General features: G+C 40.7%; 1 protein-coding gene across 1 annotated transcript in view; it reads right to left on the minus strand.

The window, feature by feature from the left end:
* Positions 1-24,001, minus strand: part of DNAH11 (dynein axonemal heavy chain 11) — a 313,588-nt gene that overhangs the window by 2,036 nt on the left and 287,551 nt on the right. The window contains 6 exon segments of the mRNA XM_060020402.1: positions 5,861-5,976; positions 6,056-6,238; positions 8,903-9,145; positions 15,228-15,347; positions 18,503-18,694; positions 23,558-23,785. Coding sequence (XP_059876385.1) covers positions 5,861-5,976; positions 6,056-6,238; positions 8,903-9,145; positions 15,228-15,347; positions 18,503-18,694; positions 23,558-23,785 — 1,082 coding nt within the window.

Below are 24,001 nucleotides of genomic sequence, written 5' to 3' on the forward strand. Positions count from 1 at the left end.
TAGATTATATGTCCCGTTGAGATTGGGGACAAGAAACACTGGGAAACGTGACCGAAAAATTTGCCTCCGTTTATGCAACCACTATTTTATTTAGATCCGCCCAGTGATCTGTGTATGATCCGGGCTGACAGATGCCAACACGGAGGTACACAGGGACACAAGGGAAAGAGCACCCCACCGTGTGTCTAAGGATGGCGAGGGGAAGGTTGCCAGGAAAGGCAGGGGCAGTAAAACGTGACATTAGCCTTCCCACGTGCAGTAATTACCTGAAAGCAGGAAAGGAAATGCTACTAAGGGAACCAACCATCTTCCATCCATCCAAAGCCTGTGGTGTGAGAAACTGCTGTTTTTACACAGGTTCTCTCATCCCGTGGGCACAGCTATTAGGCCAGGTAGGAAGTATCTAAAATTTACCTGTGAGGAAGCCAGCTCACAGAAGCTAAGGAAAAATGAACTTTCATAAAATGAGGAGATACTGAAATGTAGGTTGAAGGACTGCTAAAAACAGTAGGGGAATGGAGCACAGAGCAAAGAGCCCAGGGAAAAAGGCAGCAAAGCAGTTCTCCAGGGTGAGGGCCACAGCAGGTAGCACTGACACTTCCTGGGACCTTGTTTCGTTCACAGTTGCCAAGGAAGCAGGGTTGAGTGAGAAATCATCCCGACAGACCACCACTTGGAGGAAACGTCTGTCTGAGATTGGGCCGTGAAGGAGGAAAGGCTTTTTAAACTTGGGTCACAAGGAAAATTCCTGCCAGGTTAGAACATGGCCCTGGGCCTTGCCCCATATTAAATTCTTTCAAACAGCTGGTTTTAGGGAAAATATACTCCATGATAGATCCCACAAAGAAGAAAGGCAACGAACAGGAAAAGCAAGGATAAAATGTTGTCACAAGAGGGTAAACACTGCAGCAACAAGTTTTTCTAAAAATGAGTGATTGTATAACAAGATTATGCATTAAACAGATAAGGTAAGAAAAAGTGAGGAAATTAAGTTGGAAAAAATCTCAGAAAAGAATTACAGAAATGAAAGCACAAAGTAAGCAGCATAAGGCAGAATAGTAAAAAAAAAAAAAAAAAAAGCAAAAGGAAATGGAAAAAAGGAGTTAAAGAGTTAGAGTAGAAATAGGACGAATGCTGAATGAAACAGCACACGTTTAGTAATACAGTTCTAGAAAATGTGAGTTTTCCTAAGTTACAAATTTGAATCATTATAATCAGGGACATATGTTGCAAGAAAATATGACACATAATAATCAACACTAAGATATATCTTAATGTGGACTGGAGACAGAGAATCCTCTGGACAGCCAAGAAAAAATACAAAGACTTTATATAAAGGGGAAAAAATTATGTTAGCTTCAGACACCTCCACAGCAGCATTTAAGCAGAATAGAACGAGGCCTACAAAGTCCTCTGACAACGAATGGGCTAAATCACTTTTATAACCAGCCAAACTGTATTTGAGTATGAAGACAACTGATTATATGGCATGGAAAACCACTCGCAAATCCAATAAACAGGAAGGTATAGAGAACCCAAAAAATAAAGTAAGAGGAATCTGAAATCAAGACTTTTAACACACTTGTTTAAACTTGAGAAAGAAAAAGGGTGGCAGTCATAAAAACAAAATTACAAAACTAGGTCAGGCAAAGGATTAATCTCCAAAATTTATAAGCAGCTCATGCAGCTTAATAACAAAAAAACAAACAACCCAATCCAAAAATGGGCAGAAGACCTAAATAGACATTTCTCCAAAGAAGATATACAGTCTGCCAACAAACACATGAAAGAATGCTCAACATCATTAATCATTAGAGAAATGCAAATCAAAACTACAATGAGATATCATCTCACACCAGTCAGAATGGCCATCATCAAAAAATCTAGAAACAATAAATGCTGGAGAGGCTGTGGTGAAAAGGGAACCCTCTTGCACTCTTGGTGGGAATGTAAACTGAATCAGCCACTGTGGAGAACAGTATGGAGGTTCCTTAAAAAACTACAAATAGAACTACCATATATCCCAGCAATCCCACTACTGGGCATATACCCTGAGAAAACCATAATTCAAAAAGACTCATGTACCAAAATGTTCACTGCAGCTCTATTTACAATAGCCTGGAGATGGAAACAACCTAAGTGTCCATCATCAGATGAATGGATAAAGAAGATGTGGCACATATATACAATGGAATATTACTCAGCCATAAAAAGAAACGAAATTGAGCTATTTGTAATGAGGTGGATAGAGCTAGAGTTGGTCATACAGGGTGAAGTAAGTAAGAGGGAGAGAGACAAATACCGTATGCTAACACATATAGAATTTAAGAAAAAAAATGTCATGAAGAACCTAGGGGTAAGACAGGAATAAAGACACATACCTACCAGAGAATGGACTTGAGGATACGGGGAGGGGGAAGGGTAAGCTGTGACAAAGCGAGAGAGAGGCATGGACATATATACACTACCAAACGTAAACTAGATAGCTAGTGGGAAGCAGCCGCATAGCGCATAGCACAGGGAGATCAGCTCGGTGCTTTGTGACCACCTAGAGGGGTGGGATAGGGAGGGAGGGAGACGCAAGAGGGAAGAGAGATGGGAACATATGTATATATATAACTGATTCATTTTGTTGTAAAGCAGAAACTAACACACTATTGTAAAGCAATTATACTCCAATAAAGATGTTAAGAAAAATAAATTGAAAATCTAGGTCAGGTACTTTCCCCTCCCCTCAAAATAAGCAACATGAAACTAAAAGTTCAGGGGAGGAACAGTAGGCAAGAGAACAGGAGACAATTGAAGATACAATGAAGATCAGCCAGAACTGACAGACTCACCCGGAACACACGGGGGGACACACAGATGGAACATAATGCGAGTTCAGGCAGGTGAAGAGAATGGCAAGGGCAATATTTGGAGAAAGAAAGCCTAAGAATTTTACAGGGTGGAAACACCTGTGGCCTCCCATTTGTAACAGCACACAGTACCAAGTAAGATGCATTTTTAAAAGACCATACCTAAATACAGCAGTAAAAATTACAGAGCATTGATGACACAATATTAATACATTAAGGGTCAAGAGAAGAAAATTCTTAAAAGCCTCCCAGAGACAGTAACTTAGTTGTGAAGGAATGACAGGTATTTATGAACAGACTCACTAGCCGCAATAAACGCCAGAAGACAATGCAGTTACAACACTGAAGTTCTGAGAGAAAATAATCGTATCTAGAATTCTACATACAGGTAGACCATTAATCGAGTGAGAGGGCAGTAAAGAGAATTCAGACACAATACCATCTACTCCCCACCACGTACACTGGAAGCCTGCCGTGTACTTCCTCCTTTAGGGCAATGAAGAGGGGATCCAGGACAGAGGAGCCCCAGGTGAGGTGTGCACAGCATCTATGCTGCCGCTGCTTGTTGTTTCAGTGATGAGTGGCATTTTTGCCATTCTATAACTGAAGGTTCCAGAGAAAATCTGACTCAAGTCATGCTTGATTCAGCAGCTCAGAGAACCTCAAGCCCAGTTTCTTTCCTTTCCTCGTTGCCTTTTTCAGTGCTGACCACGTGGCCCCAATGTGGCCTGAACTTTACTTCCTGAATTTATGCCAACTGGAAAGGGGCTCACTTTTATTTTAGGATTATTTTACGCCAAAGGCGTAAAAGATGAGAAAGAAAAGAAAGATACAACAGAAATACAGAAGTTTTGCAAACATCTCTCAGGGAACATCGCTTTGGTGAATATAATGCAGCAGGGCAATTCTTACCGTATCTATGGCTGATGGCATGGTCTCTGGATATGCTCTTTGTGGTGAGGAAAAAAAAACATAGGTGACTGGGCTTTAAAATAAGTCATCTGACGTGATTTTTGCAAGTGCGCAGTAGCTGAACTATGGCAACTCTCTACAGGTGACACAGGTCAAATATAATGTTGTATACTTTTAACATCATTTTTCTGAATGATCTATATTCCATACCACAAGAGTTTTATAACTGCGTTTTCTCAAACATACGTCAAATTCACCACAGGCCATCTTTGCAAATGACCTGGACAAAAGCATCCTAAAAACATTCCCAAGGGACAGTCTGTCAACAGCAAAAATAAGTCTTGAAGAATCTCATGACAAAAGTTTAAATGGTTTTCCTTCTCTATTTGTCATGTATACAAATTACTTATCTATAAATCACTTATATAGAAGAATTAATACTTGGATTGTCTTGGGAGAAACATGAAATCTGTCTCAGTCGTCTGTCAAGTGGAGATATTAATACCAGTTCTACCCACATCATTTGGAGTAGGAGAGCTTATTTGGAAATCAAAGTACAGAAAAGAAAAAAAAAGCAACAATGAACAAAGAAATCTATACGTGTTACTAAGCAAAAATAATCGCCGACTGGGGCTTCCCCGGTGGCGCAGTGGTTGACAGTCTGCCTGCTGATGCAGGGGACACGGGTTCGTGCCCCGGTCCGGGAAGATCCCACATGCCGTGGAGCAGCTGGGCCCGTGAGCCATGGTCACTGAGCCTGTGCGTCTGGAGCCTGTGCTCCGCAACGGGAGAGGCCACAACGGTGAGAGGCCCGCATACCGCAAAAAAAAAATAATAATAATCGCCGACTGTAAACAAAACAAAAGTACTGTGGATTAAACTAAAGTTGAACTACAGTTCCAGATCAGGAGGAGCTTAAAACGTCTAAAGGAAAAAGTATTGACTTTACGTTGCGTTAGAAACAACGAAAGTGTTTACGTTGCAACATCAAGAGTCTTCCTAAAATAATAGGAACTGTACAGGGATAAACATGGGATAAAGAAAACTTAAACCAACAGAAGTCAGAAAAGTTTGGAAAAGCAGCAGCTAAGAAAAATATAGAATTTAGGAAGCACAAAATAAGACGGTGGAGATAAGTCTAAAGTTATTGCTATAAAATTTAAGTGTAAATATAAATCCTTTTTTTGATTGGAAATATAAAATCTGAGTTTAGATATTCATAGCATTAACAGAAGTCCATTGAGAGGCTTTGCTCACTCTTCCCTGCTGTGATGCTTTGCTGCCATCTGTGGCGTTTCCACAGGGCACCTTCGCTGGGTTTGCACACACACACCCTGCACCCCCCCACCCCCAGCAAACCCCTGCGTGCCTGGCGGGGGCAGTTCCAACGTGCGGTCACTTGGAATTCTAATGGGACCTTCCAGTTTAAGGATGAGCGTAGCATTCTGGTTCGTGGAAGAAAAATTTAGGAAGGTGAGAAGAAAGAAAGAATGTCCATGTGGAAAAGCCAAGAATAGAGCCAGCCTTGTGAAACTTCTGGTGCTGACTACCAAGGCCAAGTTGTGGTTGGAGACAACACTGGCTTTCAGGGAGCTGTGAATTTCTGTCCCTGGCTTTGTGGCACGTCACTGCGGTCACACCCCCAAATTGAAGGCAGTCTGGTTTACCGCGTACCACTTTAGGAGTTCGCTGTGAAATGGCATGAGTAATCACTGGCTTCGAAAATAAGGGTATAACATGATGTGAGGGTAAACTTAAGGGTGCCTCCCGTGGCCATTTAAATCTGATCCATTCAGGGAGGGAATTCTGTTCTCCACATTTTTCAGATGAAAAACTGAAACACAGAGGTCAGGTATTTTGTCCTAGATCAGATAGCTGTTCAGTGAGAAGCAGAATTCGAATCTTGCTCTGAGCCTGACCTCTAATTGATTTTTGCCTTTCACTCAAGTGAAACTGGTGGTGGTTTGCACAGTTATGGCTGAATACAATCACAAAGTACATTTTTCATGGTTCCTATGAGGCATAATTCCGAGCACCAAACCAGCCGTGAGGCTGGTGATGGCTGGCAGCAGCAGGGGTGGGGCACTTACCACAGGGCCAGGCCGTAAGTAGACGGGTACGCCAGTTTGCTCCAGCTTTCTGGTACTGCATCGTGACTCAGCGCAGACTGCTGGGCTTCCATGTCAGGACACAGCGTCAGCTCCCCCTTGCAGGGAGAAAAAAGGCCACATAGTGAGTATCGTTTAATGTGAAGAAGGCTGCTCTAGTCTCACATTTAAACTTACCTTCAATCCAAGGTCTAATTGTTGAAGTGACACCCGGATTTCCCGAAGGAGAATATTCATCCTCTCACATTCTTGGAAGCAGACAAGGACATAGGGGCTTCTGTCTGGGTTTTTGTGCATTATCTCTGCCATGTTGAACTCTTCTGGAAGTTTCTCCAAAATGTCATCCAAGACATTCTTAACCTTAAATCATTAACAAACACAAAGATTTAGCTCCTTTCTATTTCATTTTTGGTCATGGTGACTATATAGCCTCTTTTTTTTTTTTTTTTTTTTTAAGTCTAAGACTGTATCATACAACTCCCAAAGATGCTTGCTCATGAGTTTAAAAGATGCCTACTAACTCCCAGGAGGGGGGCAGAGTGGCACCGCCAACTCCCTCAATCGGTGCAGCCCTCCCCTCCTTGACATCCCACAGTCTCGTCAGGGAGGTGCTACTATTTGTAGTTTATTTACTGTTAGCATTTAGGGAACATAAGAACTCTCTCTCATCGACTACATTTCATTTCTTTGTAAAGACATGATCAGAGGATGGAGAACCCCAATATCTGGGTAGGCCATTTTGCAATCTGCTATTTTAGAAAAGTTATTTGAAAAGTCACATGAACCAAAGATGCCCTTTACACTTGAGTTAATTCTGGTGACTCTGCGATGCTGCCCTTGCAACTGACACATCCTAAAATTTGGGGGGCAATTTGGATCAATATTTCCAACAACAAGGAAGCCTCTATCTTTTGTAGCTGTTGCCCTAAAGAAATGAAGGATTTGTTCACTGAAGACGTGCATATGTACATAGTGCTCTGATGTGGATATTTATTCCAACGATGCAGTTTTACAGAGCTGGGAAAACCAACAAATACCTAAGAAGGACAAAAGGTCGGAAGATACTGCCTGTCTTCAGCCTCAGGCAGCTTTCCCTCTTTCATTTATTTCTCGCATTACTGCCTGTGGCTCTGACGGGATGCGTGCAGATTGCTTTATTAGCACCCTGGCAGGTCATTTGTCAGATCCTGAAATCTTGAGCTTATTTACAGCAGCAGTACAGAGTATGAAACACAGCGCTGTAGAGAACTTAGGTCAAAGAAAGGCTTTGGGACTCAGCTACAATCTGGTTTCCTTCCCTGGCCCTTTCTAGCTGTCTGGCTTTGGGAAGTCACCTAAGCTTATCTCCAAAAGAGATTCCGATACTACTCAGAGCTGTTGCAGATTAAATTGGCATATTTGTAAAGCACTTTCTATAGTGCCTAGTATATAAACACCTAGTAGATGGTGGTTGGTACAACCAGTCTGCTTGTAGGAGATGCTGAGGCATCTTTACCTCATTTGCTTTGCATTTTCTGGTGTAATGATCAGCTGCCTCCCTGGAGAGATTGAAGCCCCAGAACCAGATGAAGACCTCATCCACCTCTCTGCATCTATTAACACTATAGATCTTCCCAAATGGATGGATTTTTAAATACGTTCATCTTTTTAAAAATCTAAATTCATATAGGGAAGATGTTAGTATATAGGATAAAACGTGCTGTAACAAATTCTAAAGCTTCTAAATTACAAACAAGTGTCTCAATGAATGGGACCTCACTATAATTAGACCTGATGTTTATTGTGTTTCCACACACTGAATCCTTGATTGATAATTCTGAGAGAAACAGAGGCTAATTTATTGAGGGAAAAATAAGCTCTTCAGGTTTTACATTAATGAGAAGTAAGATTTTAATCCAAAGGTAAAAAAAATTATTTGATGTCCATTTCTCATCCCCATCATTCTACGGTAATAAGAACCTTCAAAAGAAGGATAATGCCAATCTCCCAAGAAAAGGTGAAAAAAGACACTGTAACAAAATGACAGAGCCAAAAACACACTGAATGAAAGGCAAGCCACACATGTGGAGAAGAAATTTGCAATACATACACCTAACAAAGGACACACATCTGAAATAAAAGAGTTCTTACAAATCAGTAAGAAAAAGATTGACAACCCAATTAGAAATTGGGCAAGCAAGTGGAACAGGTACTTCACACGAAAGTGTATCCAAACGGCCATAAGCGTATGAAAAAATGTTCAGTATTATTCCTTAACTGAGGAGTGCAAAGTTAAAACCACAAAGAAATACCATGACTCCTAACAAGACCCCAAGAAGCAGGAGCAACTGGAACTCATACACACTGCTGGTGGGTGGAAGTGTGTAGGAGTGGTTGTACCACTTTGGAAAACTGGGAGTATCTACTAAAGCTGAACATTATACCCTTTGATCCAACAATTCCACTTCTGGGTATACAGGAATGAGTATTATGAGCAGATAGCTTTGGGAGTTAACCTTTGTATGCTGACAAAAGACTATACAAGAATGTGCACGGCTGTGATGGTCATTGTAATGAAAAGCTAGAAAGAACCCGAACACCCATCCCCTATAGAAGGAGCAAATTAAGAATTTTATATATATAAATAAAGAATTACATAGTAAAATACTAAACAGAAATGAACCATTGGTTCATGCAGCGGCATGGATGAATCTCACAATGAAATGTGGAGTGAAAGGAGCCAGACATAAATTAGTACATCCTGTAAGGCTGCATGTATTTGAAGTTTAAACACTGGGAAATCTACTCCATCTAGTCTGTGGCGACAGGTAAGGAGGGTGGGTACCTTTGGTCTGGGGTGCAGAGGGTACTGATCAGTAAGGGGCAGGGCTATCCTTTTGGAGTGCTGGAAATGTTCTGTACTTTGATCCAGGTGGTGGTTATGTGCACACAAAGGTAAAAACTTCATTAGCTGTGCACTTAGGATTAGTGTACTTTACTGTATATACAGTATAACTCAATAGAAAAGAAAGAATGACCCTCTACCTTGTCTTCTGTGGACTGTCCCAGCTCTTCACCGCTGAGTGCATTCCTGGGCTGCATCTCCAGCAAAGCTCTGAAGAGAGTGTTGGATGTGACTGTCAGGAATTCTATTTCAGCATCTGGGTGGAGGCCATACAGTGCTGGGCTTTCCGGAGGAAGCATCTCTTCTATATACTGGTGGTAGCCTGAATAATCCAGATTGGGTGGGGCAGCAAATCCTGGTGCCAGCATCAGTTCACCATCAACCTTCAACCACAAAGGAAAAGTCAGTTATTCCAAATCTAAGTGGACATCAATCTTCATTTCCCAAACACCTTGAGAACACTCCGGTAAGATGGTCCCAGCACAATGCTGGATCGATAGCGAGCTCTCTAAAATATCTCTTGACCCTCTTGTAATCAATCACTCTGCTCTGTGTATGGTACCACGCTGACCTCTGGGGAGGAGTCCAAGGAACACACATGAATCCCATCCTTAAGAAGACCTGGTTTGCGGTTTGCTTGGGGTAACACGATACATGCACACAAAGGGAACGGACAGGTGCTGAGCCATCTACTGTGTATTGGTCACCCTGTTGCATGCTTGAAGTCATTGATTCTCCCAGATATCCCCATTTCGCAGTGAGAAATTGAGGTTCAGAGTAACTTGCCTGGGCATATGTTTGATTTTAATCTTAATTCTGAACTCATTTTAGTATGACTTAATAGTACTTTCTGCAGTACTACTTCAAACTATTTTATGTATTATGCACGTAGATTTTGTAAACATGCATAATTACATGTGCCTATCTTAAAAAATACGTGGGAGTGTGTGTAACTAACATGTTATAGGGCAGTATACACTAAAAGTCAAATGAGTGCTACCTCCCCGTGACTTTGAGCTTCTCAGGGCAGAGTCTGTGTAGCTCATCTCAAGATCTGTAGACCCTGGGGCAGCTGCTAGCTAGCACATACTGGTGCTCAATCCAAAGTTGCCTAATGAGTGAGCGGCTGGAGTTATCAGGCATTAATCACACCCATCCACTTCATTCAGGTCGGGGAGAAGGGTTAGACATTCCACCGGGAAGAATGCTCTCAACCAAGGCAATGCAAGCAGAAATACCAAAATGTAACTAAACAATTTATGGGCCTCAGTCTCTGACCAGCTATAAACGCAGTCAATCCAGCGCTTATACTCTTCTGGTTAACTCAGTGTAATCTCAGATTTTTTTTTCCCCCGATTGTTCTTTAGTTCCCAGGGGACCATTACACTTCTGTTTAATTTTCCCAGCCTCTCTTGCTGTGAATTCTGTGTACATGCACTTAAATGTACAGGGAATGCTAGTTTTTAAAAACCATCACCTAATGTAGCTATTTTAGGCCTACAATTTTAAAATCATTTTCTGAAAATGGGGTTTGTCTCTGTAATTGTGTATGTTCATGCTATCTGGTCCCCTCACTATCACCTGGAGACAAAGTGACTATTCATTAATTCATTCAATCGTATGAACTGATCACCTAGTATACCCCAGTAAGCCGTGGAAGTATAAGAGATTCGTATGACCTAGTTCTTAAGGAACTCACAGTCCAATGGAGACAAAATCAGCGCGATTTTCTACACAATCATGTCATCTGTGAGTAGCGGCAGTTCGTTCCTTCCTCCTCAAACCTGCAATCCCAGATTGCCCAGGGAGCCCATGTCCTTAGGGATGATGCTAAATTGCTCTCCTGAATTCAAAAAGGCACTTTAAATGTTAAAGTCAGAATTTCTATTTTTATTTTGTATCGGGAGAATTTTCAAGTTATCCAGTCTTTCGTATTGCCAGAAACAGAGACCTGGACCCAATAAACATGAGAAGGAGCAATGCAGACTCTCTCGTGACCAGTATCCATCAGCTAGGCTTGTTTTATTCATTTATTCACATTTCCTATCATTTCACATTTATATATCAAAATAATCAAAATTAAAATTTTACCTGACTCAGCGTGACCAAAAAAAACTGTGAAGGGGATTTAACCTCACCATTACTGGATAGATAAATTAGCCAAAATAAAAATGCGGGCACAAAATATGAATACTAAAACCAGAAGTTAGACTAAACATCTCCAAGCCAAAATGTATTCCCTACAAACAAGGACTTGATTTTCCCTATTAGTGCTCAATAGTTAAAAGAAAATTTAAGAGCCACAGTTAATTGTTTTTCAATACAGCCAAAGTTAAACAGAATTTCAAGCAAAGAAAGTAACCAAAAAGTGGAACCACTTGGAACTTTTCAAAATGCCTGGGGACTGGACATTTGAGTGAATATTCATAGAATGCTGGTGGGAGTGCAAATGGTCCATGTTTTCTGGAAAGACAATTAGGCAGTCTGTTTACAAATATGTGAAGAGTGCCTTCCCCATGTTGGGCAGTGGGCAAAACAAAGGCAAACAGCAAAGTCAACGGGAAGGGCTAGGTTTATAGCCAGACAGATCTGGTTCGGTTTCCCCCCGCCCCCGAGCGGTTTGGTGGTCTTCAAAAAATGACAGTTTATCTGAGTTTCAATCTCATCAGTAAAATGGGGATCCTAATAGCAACCTAAAGAGTGTGGCCATGAGAATTTAACGACAATGTATGCAAATAGCTAGGCACATAGCAGCCTTTTTACAAAGGTTAGTTTTAGTCTTTCCTGTGCCCTAGAAACAGACATGATTACCTCAAGCACACCCTAATTTTCTAGAAGGAAAAACAAAACCTGAGAATGTCCTACTGTAAGTTCCTACTATGATGTCAAACAAGTAAAGCTCGATAAGCAAGGCTTAGTTCACACAGAGACTTCTGTTCTCTTACTTTAAGAAATCTGTGAAAATGTCAACATACTCAAGGAGCTCTGGGAATCCTGATTCTAAATCCAAGCCTTCTCCCATCCCACTGAGAGGCTTTTATGAAAAGCTGCTTCTTGCTGATGGGACCCTAACTCTCTGCACTGTGGCCACCTGTCCTGCCTTTGGGGGAGGGCTGTTTGATAAAGTTATTGTTAGGCCTCAAAGAATCAGTAGTTCTAAATTAACCTGTCTCCAGAGAAGACACACAAATGACTAATAAGCACAGGAAAAGATGCTCAACATCATTAGTCTTCAGGGAAATGCAAAACAAAACTACAATGTGATACCACTTCACAGCCACCGCGAGGATGTGGAGAGAACGGAACCCTCGTGTATTGCCAGTGGGAATATAAAATGATGCAGCCACTTTGGAAAACAGTTTGGTGGTTCCTCAAAACATTAAACATAGAGTTACCATATGATCCAATAATTTCATTTCTATGTATATACCCAAAAGAAGTGGCAATGTATGTCCATGCAAACACATATATGAATATTTAAAGCAGTGTTATTCATAATAGCCCCGAAGTGGAAACAACGCAAATATCCATCAACCAATGAACAGATAAACAAAATAGTGTATCGATACGATGGAATACTATTTGGCCCTTAAAAGGAATGAAGTACTGATACATGCTATAACATGGATGAACCTTGAAAACATGCTAAGTGAAAGAGGTCAGACACAAAAGGCCCGATATTGTGTGATTCCATTTATACGAAATGTCCAGATTAGGCAAATCTACAGAGACAGAAAGTAGATTAGTGGTCGCCTGGCGCTGGGGAGTGGGGTAGGTTGAGGAGGAGAGGATGCTGAGTGACTGCTACTGTGTACCCTAATTTCACAAATGAATAAACAGAGGCTCAGGTTCCGTGATGTATCTAAAATTGCACAGCAAACACAAGGGAGCACTGAATTTGAACCCGAGCTTTTTTGTCATTTTGTTTTACTTCAAAGCCCAACTTTTAAGCTGTTAATATTTGACAGCTTTCAGGTGACCTGATACCTTATTTTCCAAAAGTAACTTACCGTATTACTTGTTTAGCATTGCCAAGTATGCACCTTACATGAGAGAAGAATATTAATTATAATTCCCTAACTTTGGCCAGGAACCCTCTAAAGCACATTGCCGTTGGGGAGCCCTCTCTAAATGCCGTGTCATTTACCCAACAAGAAACTCATTCATCCTCCTAACACGACAAAGCCACTGAAAGCATTCCAAGGTTTGACCACGTGCCCATGTAACCAAAGACACTAATTGCCAAATAAGTTAACCAATGTGAGAAGCGGCTAAAAGACATCCTGCAAGATGCTGAAGTGTTAGCTTAAGCTCCTAATAACGTAAACAGCATGAGCAGGAAACATCTGTATAGAACAAAATAATTGGGATTTTGCAGTTTCTGCCACCAAACCAGTCAGTGCTTTAGCTTGCTCTGGTGAGTTGACAAGGTAGTGCTTTCTGGTGAGGATGCAGGACTGCAAATGGGCATCTCCATCCTGAAAACCTCACCAGAGCAGCATGGAAGGGCAGGTACCTAAATTTCTAAAGGGCTAATGCACACACCAGAGATGCCCCTCAGGTTGCATCATCTATATTTATTTTACAATTATGTGAATGGGAGTTCAGGCTTGTGAAGGTTAATGGACTGTCTCGGTTGGCAACAGTAATTCACTCTCATCCTCAGGCCAGAACCAGAGAGGGAAGAGCAGAGTGAGTTTGTCGCTCTGCCCCTTGACCTCCACCATCATTCAGAGAAATCAGCCTCTGTAAAGGTAGCACACCCGACCCTGTTTATCTTTCCCATCTCTATGGTAACGTACTCCCAGACCTCTTCTGAGGAGTGACTTCCAGTTGCGCTAAATTGAAAGTGTCTTTCTGACCCGTGAAACCTTACTCATTAGAACTAAGGAAAGACCAGGAGACTCACAGTCAAAAGAAACAAATAATGGTCACGTGGCAGGAAAGCCTTTTTTTTTCCCCTGCCTTGTCCCCAAATTGTTTAACATTATTAAAAGTAGCAAAAAATAATCTGTCCTCCATGTTCTATATGAGACTACATACAGTACACCATGTTTTCTAATACATGATTATATTACTTCTCAAAATGGACTTGAGGAAGGCATAATGCTTTTAGGAGATGAAGTTCTCAAGAAATTATGAACAGGAGGTTGCTCAAACTATTTTTAAAAAAAATACACGGCACAGCTCTAAACACAGTTGGTGTCTTGCCCAAGTGGGAGTAGAGATGGCACGGTGGAGGGTGCCTTGGGTTTCCAAGAAATAATCAGGCAATGGCCATGAACCTGGAAACCTTTGGAGAGAGACATGAGAAAAGTATGCCACCACTTTCAGCTACTTCAGTATGGAAGACAAAGACTGAGTGCTTTTTCCAGAAAACCCAGCACCCGTCACAAACCATGTGGGTGTGTTGGTGTACACAGACATGGGGCTAGTAAGATGAGAAATGGGAAAAGGGTACCTGGCCTCTTCAAACTCCAGTACAAGGGAGCTCTGCCCCTTCCTCACAGAAGGAAGAACTGCCCTCTCACATCACCGCAGTTTTCTTGAGCACATATTTAGTTAGGAGTTAGTGATCAAAATTTAGAATACTCCATGGCTTCTGTGCCAGAGAAAGAACTATAGAGTTCACTTGTATCTGAGCCGCTGAATTGAAATCAATACATCTGGCTAGAGCCCCTGCCTGGGATAACTGGGAGACCTGGGGCAAATCACCGTGACCCAGTCTCTTTGTCTATGAAATGGGGTGACAGTGTCAGTGCTGTGTACCTCACGGGGTTATCTCAAAGATCCAATGAGTCTGTGCATGGGACGGTGCTTCATGTGGGCACAGAAACCACCTGCGGTGGTGGCAGGGAGGTGTCTTGCTAAAACACAGATTCGGATTCTGTGGGTCTGGCATGGGGCCCAAGATCCTACACTTCTAACAAACTTCCAAACTCCCTGGAAGGTGTGCCAGAATATACTCACAAAAGGCCAAGAATCCTCAATAACGTTCAAGAATTATTTACATAGTGAAATCAGTTTAAAAAATTCTTAGAGAAAGCAAACTATCGCTTATATGCAGAATCTAAAAAAAAAAAAAAAGGGATACAAATGAACTTATTTACAAAACAGAAACTGACTCACAGACTTAGAGAACGGACTTTTGGTTACCGGGGGGGAAGGGTGGGCGGAAGGGATAGTTAGGGGATTGGAACGCACACAACGCTATATTTAAAATGGATAACCAACAAGGATCTACTGTATAGCGCAGGGAACTCCTCTCAATATGATGTAACAACCTAAACGGGAAAAGAATTTTGAAAAGAACAGATAACGTGTATGTATAACTGAATCACAGGGCTGTACACCTGAAACGAACACACCATTGTCAATCAGCTCTACTCCGATATAAAATAAAAAGTTAAAAAAGAATCTTACTAGAACTTTCTCCTCTATGAAATGACTTAAGAAATGTCTTACCAGAGAGGGATTCATGAATTCTTCTAAATACACCCGACACAGTTTGCGATCCCAGTCATCTGTGATGTGGCCCCCGTACATGATCTCACCAAAGAGGTAACGGAGGTCTTCCCATGGGACCTGGCGGGAGAGGAGAGGGGAATCATGCCAACGTTCACTTCCGGGTTCGGGGCACCTGCCTCCGAACAGTCAGTCAGCAGCAAGTGCCTCTCTACAAGCCCCCACCTACAGGAGCATTTAAAAGAGGTTCAGGAATTGTCTGAATTGCCAGGATTGAATTGGCTGAGAATTATTTTCAGTGTGTTTTAATACACTCAGTGAGCTTTTAATGAAGCGGAGCTTTTAATGAAGATTTTAAAGCAAACCAGATTATTCCTAGAACATGTTATGCAGTTAAGGTTTACACATTCAGAACCTCATCTAAAAACCACAAGAGGGTGTTGGTTCCTAGGACCTCTGAGGGATGACATTTTTATGATCTGATTTATACCAGGTTTTATGATCTAAATCAGGGAAAAGAAAGAAAAACCTACACAATTTGAATTTGGGGTGTTACTTAGAATTCCATCACCTTCCAAAAGTCCAGGCAAACCAAGCCATTTGCCACAGATTGATTTGAGGGCTCGGTCTATGGCATGACTGGCCTCCATGACTGTTCCAAGTGCTGTAACTAATGACTGTAGTATGTTTTATTCAAGGAATCACCGTATCTCCTCTTTATTTGGCTTCGCAGGGTTTGAAGCCCCTCTTTGCTACCCTTTAGCTTCCTCTGGGTTTGCAAAACATGCCAGTTTGTGATGAAGCCTTTCTAGACAGAAACCTTTATACCCTCGGGGGCAGTATACTGCCTCCCAGCAGTTCAAGTAAAAACTTAATTATAGCCTTCATTTGTTGCATGATGTGACAGAACAAGTAAAATTGCTTCAACTATTCCAACGTACTTGGCTACAACTTTATTTGAATTTGAATAATTTGAATAAATGAACGTCTTCCTTTTAAGCCACTTTGATGTGAATGAAAAATTAAAGTGGCTACACTGTACCATGCTCTCTCAGCCATGCCATGGACTACCTCGCATAGAACAGAAATGGATGGGAAACAGAGACCTCTTAACTTTATTTCTCTGATCACATTTAATTAATGCCTGCTATACATTATTATCTGATATATAGCTCCCTCAAGATTTTAATCAGCTAGGGATCTATTCTTCTCAATAATTGATTTTCTTCCCACAAATCTTTGTTTTTTTACAAATACTTTTTTTTTTTTTTTTTGTAACCCTTCCCTTGGCACAGTGGTACAGCCTGATAAAAATCTGAACTTGTTGTTACTCAGTAAAGGTCTTCTTGGGCATGTCCCCCAAACTGTACTCCACAGGGTGGGAGAAAGGTACTGCTACAGAAAAACAATTTTTCTTCCTATTCCCTCTAGGCTTTGTAAAACCAAAGTCAGACGTTACATAGCCCCATCCCCAACCTTAAATGTAAACAACCAAATGATGTTTTCAATTAAAGCCTTCCAACCTTGACATTCAAGAATTTCCGTATGGTGAGACTTACGAAATTCATATGGAAAAATATCAAAGTTCTTACAACAGTTAAACGTTGGCATTCCCTAAGACGTAATCTTTAGATCTCTCAGTTATACTCTGTAACCTTGATGATCTCATCTAATCTCATGACTCGAAATATCATCTATCATCTGCCTACTTCCCAGTTTATACATATACCTTCCGGAAAAGGGCATCTTGTACAACCAAACTATGTGGGCACGTCAACCTAATTCCCAGATCTAACTAACTTGCTTCGTGATGTGATGTGTGGTGAATGACTTGGGTCAAGACATCTAAGACACAAGAGCGTGTGTTTAAAACCTAAAGCTGTCTTGATGCTGGAACACCCGTGGGAGAAGCAGCAGGACATAGCACGATTCAATCGGCCAGCTGGTGTTGCCGAGCCTTGGGATGTGAGAGCCGGAGAGAAACATGAGTCAACCCCTCTCTTGCTCCCCTTCATTCCTACCTCAACTGTGTACAGGGTCCAGCTGAAACAGGATAATATTCCTGGCCTCAGCCTCCTGGGACAGTAATGAAGGACTTGAATAAAAGTCCTCAGTGGTCTATTTCATTTTCTACCCAGAACTCTCCAGAACTATTATAACAGTCAATTCTACCTGCAACATTTTAAACAAAATGTGCTAAGACCAACACAAAATAGTATTTATTAGAATGGTCAAAGTATGCTCAAAGTGAATTTCATAAATTTAAAAAAATGCTAGATATGGAACAGTGATCATCACATACCATATTAAAGCCATTTATCTTGGATACAACTTATTCAAAATGTGTTCCTTGGGAGAACACACCCATGTTATGTACAAAGTGTACATATTCAGATAGTAGTCAAACCATCTTCAAAGCTTGAGAAAACTTTGATAACAATAATTACCAAAAGAACAAAAAAGAACCATTTATACATAGAAACATGGTTGAATGGTTTTAAAGGCCCTTTAATAGAAAGTGTGGCCTAAAGCACCATGCCTGGTTGGTTCTGACAAACATACCTCGATTTTAACAGATTTAACTTAATGGAAAAAGTTTCCCTTATGAGGACTAAGCCAGAATATCCTTACAAATGATTCATCCTTCTTGAAATCCAGTCACTGAGTTTATAAGAGTTTACACAAATGTTCTTGATGAAGCATTCCCGTTCCCATCTGTAGAACACATTTTAGCTATGAAATAAAATCATTCATCTACCTTTAACTTCAAATCAAGGGGAACATTACTGAAAAAGTCACAACAAGGTGGCATCCTTAATACATAATAATGACATATGCAGGAAATGCACCATTATTTATACATGTGACGTGCTGTAAATTGCTTCCATCATCAGAACTAATTGTAGTGATTATTAATGCAATGTTATGAACTGTCAGAATTGCTGTATGTAATTACATTTGTGCAAATGCTTCATTACCTGCCTAATGAATCTGGCATACATGCACATGTAAACCACTGTTTTTGTTAACATAATGAAGGACATTTTTTTTTTTTTTTTTGCACTAAGCTGCTGATGTAGAACCGGCTTGACCCATCTCATAAAGTTCGAGCATCCACTGTTGTAAAACCTCACACTTGGCAGAGGATGCATATGTAGTGTCAGCTATTTCAATAATAGCTTCGAAAGAGAAATTATGGTCCACTTTGATAGTGCCCAAAGACTGACAGATTCAGTACACTCCTCGGAAGAGGTTATCTGGCCACTGGCACTTACGTTAGGGTTTGCCTCTAAGTAGTTGCAGAGGACGTTGGCGCAGATGGTGAGGTCTCCAGAATTGAACGGATAGCAGCGGCTCCAGCCCTGGGGGCCAAACCTCAGTCTCCCAGCAACACAGGCATGGAAGTAGCACAGAGAGAAGAGAATGCTTTTAAACTCCTGCCCCTTGGAGCACACTTCAAGTGTATCCTGGGAGAAAAGAAAGAATGTTTGATCATGCATCCATATGGTTTCCAAGGGCAAGGGTCTGAGTTTTCAATCATCTTGCAGAGGACTTTGAGGGAGACCTAGGACAGAGGTAACATGCAGTTTTAAGCTAGGAGAGCATAAGAGAAGACTGGCATTTGCCAGTCTGTTGATTTAAGAGGAATGCTTTTATTTTGCTTCAATTATTCTTCTGTTTCACTAGAAAATGAGACAATTCATTTTGCCAGTGGTAATAATGCCTGACATCAATTTCCCCTGCAAAAATGTTCTTGTACAATCTGTTTGACAAAAGGCCATCATCTTAATTTCATCACTGTAGCGGAATATAACTTAATGCCAATTCTCCATTCCTCCTGGTTCCATAGTAATACTGATTATCTGGGCACACAGCCACTCATCAAAAAGCAATCTCCCAGCCCCTCTTGAAGCCAGATGTGCCACATGACCAAGTTTTTGCCAACAGAGTTTGAGCAGAAGTGACGTATGCAACTTTCACGTCACTTGCGTAAAGGGAAATTGCTTGGTCTGGTTGTCGTTCTTTTCCCTTTCCTATGAGCTACAAATGACGATGACTGGACGACTTGGAAGCTGGGAGTTAGGTACGGTGGAGGCACCACAAGCTTGGGTGTGTGGCTGATCTCATGCACCAGAGCTGCCAATTACGTGTGAGAGATTATCTTGTATGAATCACTATAATTTTGTACTGTCCCTTGACTGATACAACCACCACGACAAATGGTCTTCTTCCAATGAGCTGAAAATAAAACTCACTGTTGGAATAACAGAACAGCATATGGAAGATTGGAAAACATATGTCCTGTAGAGTAGATCCGTAAGATGATTTTTTTGCAAATGCAGAGGGAAACCTGGTATGCTACACTGATACGGTTATGGCCCCCAAAGCCATAAAATTAAAAGGTGAAAAACAGCCATCTGTGTCTTAAGGGTAGTACTTTACCCATTCTCAAATCTGGCAGTCCTGTGAGGCAAACAAGGAAAAACGGAGGATGGCTCCTTCAACTGATGGTGGGCAGCGGAGGAAGGTGAGGCCAAAACAGCACCTTCCTGCCTTGTCCTTTAAAACGGTCAAATTACACCCGGTCTACATTTGAATGGATCTGACAATGTGGGCATCTATAATACAAAATATGTTTAGCCCTTTTGGGGTGGGAGCTCAGATCTGGCCTCCCAGAGGCCTTTCAGTAAAAGTCTAAACCAAGCCTAGATTTGTTCTCTTGGTCCAGGACCAGAAGAGCATTTTCGTTTCTTTCTCTATCGCTGTCATCAGAATCCAGGGTTACCACCAAATACAGTTCTAGAATTGGCCAGGCCACATACACTGCTGACCCAACTGAATCACTAGGCTATTCTCAATGACTAGGCCACTTCTAGGAAATTTCTGGGGCTCAAAAATATACAGTCATTACAAATAACTTCTCCACAGCTAAACCTCAAGTAAAGGGCAAGCTTGTGAAAGAAGAAAAGAGAAACCATGTAAGTGGAATTAATGTTGAAGGATATAAAAATACATTGCTTTTAAAAGGAAGACATTTCTAGGAGACCAAATGGAAGTGACAAAATTTTATGATCCAACAAGTCACCTAACACCCTCCCTGAATTACATATAGTCCACGGAAAACCCAAGTACTACAGTTAGTACATTACTTCCGTCTATATACTTCATATAACTGACCTAATTTTAGCCTCACTGCTAACAAAAACCAAAATCGTAAGTCAATGCCCATTTCATTACGCTCTGATAATATAAATGACATGAGAAGAAAATGTGAATCAGGCATTCCTAAGAAAAATATGAGTCTGCCTAACATTCTACACTTCAGGTCAACTGTATTTTTACAAAGCAAGTGATCAAGTGTTTGTATCAGAAAATATACAAACAGCATTGTGAACAGAGAACAGGCATCCACACACACATAACAGTGTTGCATGCACACAGATGCCGATTTTACATGCACAATTACCATTATTTGTTTCTGCTGCAAATCTTACAGAAAAAGAAATTTACATTCTTGCTTCAAAAATCTGGTTATCTGGGGATGCAGGGAGCCCAAACATTTATGACATCTTCAAGAGGCAGTGCTACTGAGATGAAAGAGGGTTAGGTAGGCAGCATCCTAAAGAAAAGGTTCTTTACATCTTGGTCACTTACTGATCATATTTACATAAATATTCTAGAATGTTCAAGATAATAAAGGATCAATATCAAATGCACTTTGTTCGCTGTGAATACACATGTCAAAATTTGAGGATAAATTCTGACTTGGGGAGAAGATTAAGAACACAGATTTAATTTGACTTGAAAATCAAAGCATGAAAAATGAAAATACCTAAACAGAACAGTTAACTTGTCTAGATCCCTTAGGTGCTTTTCTCATCCAAGAAGGGCAGCCAGGCAATAAGAGCAACTGGGACCCATTTACCTAACCCAAATGAGAACCAAGGTAGATGGCATTCATCACCCTCTGTCCACGTCACAGGCTTCAACAAGATAGGGCCACGGCAGTGACACAGAACATCCAGGATGATACAAGGAGACTTGGGAGAGGAGGAGGTCTGTGATGGAGACCACTATCTGCCCGCCCTAAAGTGCCTTCCTGCTGACTTTTAGCTGGGCATACACTGCCCAAGATAGATTTACTTTTCCAGCCTCTCTTGCAGTTAGGTAATGCAGTGTGAATTAGTCTGACCAATAAGTTGAAAGAAGTATTGTGTATTAACTTGCAGAATGAATCTTTACAAGAAAGCAAACATGGTCCCTTTGTCATCTTCTTTGTTCCTTCTCTCATCCTACTTTCTGGAACACAGCTATGGGAGCTGCCACCCTCACTGCCACTTGGGACCATGGCAAGCCCATCCTAGAAATGGTGAAATGTAAGCAAACTGGGTTGATGACAACTCTGTGGTGACACAAAGGAGCTCTGAATGACCTAGCTCCTGAATTCTCATGTGGCAGAAATACCTTTTTTAACCTTGTTTAAGCCACTGTTGTTTTGTACTTCCTTCATAATTCTAACTGATAAAAGGGTTCTAGAAACCTATACACAGATAGCCAGGGAGCACAGGCTAGTACCCTTGAATTACATAATCTGAATAAAACCCACATTTTTTTCTAACATAATAACAGTTCAGCATTCATAAAAGACTTAAAATTTTTAGATTTTCTTTAGAATCTTTTTTTTTAAACATCTTTATTGGTGTATAATTGCTTTACAATGGTGTGTGTTAGTTTCTGCTTTATAACAAAGTGAATCAGCTATACATATACATATATCCCCATATCTCCTCCTTCTTGCGTCTCCCTCCCAACCTCCCTATCCCACCCCTCTAGGTGGTCACAAAGCTTTAAAATCTCAGGTTTGGGCTAGAATAGGTTTGATGGAAAGTTTATTTAGTGAATCACATTGACTAGCTTTGCTTTTGCTACTTATGAACAAATTTAATCTTAATATTTCAGAGCCTTTCCAGTAGATAAGAAATATTCCCTCCTGAAGTTCTTAAGACCCTTTTCAATAAATGTAACCAATTATTGTAAGGGGTTTTCTAAGAAGCAGTAAAAAAAAAAAAAACCCTGATACTTTCATAAGTAAACTAGAACATGCTGTTCTTAACTGGGGAAGGAATTCATGCATAGGCTTTGGGGGATCTGGTCATCCCTATGATTGTATGCAACAATGTTTTTTTAGTGTGCATTTCCCTGGGGAGAGTATCCATAGTTTTATCAGATTATCAGAGAGATGCTTACCAAAAAAAAGCTGAAGGACAACTGGGCTGAAGCCTGTTTACTCATGAACTGCTCACTTTTCACAAATAAAGACAATTGTTCTGGGAAGTTGGATAAATCCTATTTAAATACGTCAAACTCCTCTTTTGTACTTACTTTGAGAGAGAGAGCTTGAGAATGTCACAGATGGCCAGGAATTATAAATTGAGGGAAGATAAAATACATGCCTGTCTTAGTTTGCAAAAAAGGATACTTCAAACATGTAACAGACTCAACAGAGTTTTTGAGTGCCTTTTGTTTACACAGCCCATTGGGTAAACAGGCACAAACTACTCAATTATTGAATTGAGCAATTAACTGTATTCTTCAAAACTATATTCTTAGGTGGCCAATTATTTTAATGCCTTCATAATGTTGGTTTTCTCATCTTAGCCCAGAGGGACCTAGAGAAAAAGTTAAGCATGTGGGCATGTTTCATAGAGGATAATAATATTTCTAACAGGAGGCTGAATATTTATCACCACATCATACGCGTTTCCTCTTTTGGGCTTATTCTACTTCTCCTAATAAGAATGCTGTTTATCAAGGATTTCTAAGAAATTAGAGGAAGGAATGGGAGCTCAGAGAAATAGCAACAAAGGAAACTGACAGACTTGATTATGACACAGACAGATGTGGTAATTTGAACAAGCAGACTAATGGTAATAGAACTGTCATTAATTTATAAAGGTACTAATTTATTTGTTTTATTTTGGAAGGACATGAAAATGTAAATCTGAAGGCAGGATGGATATAATCTAAAAAGAAGGGCTTTAAATTGACTAATATCAAAACCAGATCAAAATATTAAGTCGTATACTAAAACTCCTGCCACGTCATCATCAGCGTCATCAATCTTCTCAACGACGTCAATAAGAACAATGGCTTTTTCTCTTTCTATGGTTTTAGAGATACTAGTCTGCCATGTTTGTCTTCAATAAGCAAGCTCCTCAGAAAGGTACGTGGTTCATTCTTGTTACACGTGTGGCTGTGGTTTTAGGTCTCACAGTCTTGTGAGAAGACCTGGACTTCAGTGTCAGACCAGGCTGCTTCTGCATTCTTACCTGATCAAAGTTGTCGAGTGCAGCATGCAAATTGGCCAGCATTCCTGTGGGGGGCTCATTAGTAATCTTGATGGAATTTTCCAGGAGTCCTGGAGGGATGACATGTTCATTTGGTGTAGGTGCAGACTCAGCACTCATGAAAACCCTGTAATCTCTGTGGCTTCCCTGGCTGAATCTTTCAAGGAGTTTCTCCAAGGTTCCAAGCCACTTGGCTACCAAATGGACATTCTGAAAAACAGTGTGGTTTAGAATTCCTGTGAGACTGAAGTACATTACTTAAATTATAGGATTACAACATTCTCCTGTACATGAATGAGTTGGAAACTCACAGAACCACGGTTTAAAGTTTCCTTTACTAGCGCATTAGGGAAAAAAAATAAACCAAGTCAGAATTGAACACTGAACACTTTAAGTGCTCCAAATCACTACAGTTTGCCTTTGTAA

This window comes from Delphinus delphis, chromosome 9 (assembly GCF_949987515.2).
Source record: "Delphinus delphis chromosome 9, mDelDel1.2, whole genome shotgun sequence".
In the NCBI taxonomy this organism is placed as follows: Eukaryota; Metazoa; Chordata; class Mammalia; order Artiodactyla; family Delphinidae; genus Delphinus; species Delphinus delphis.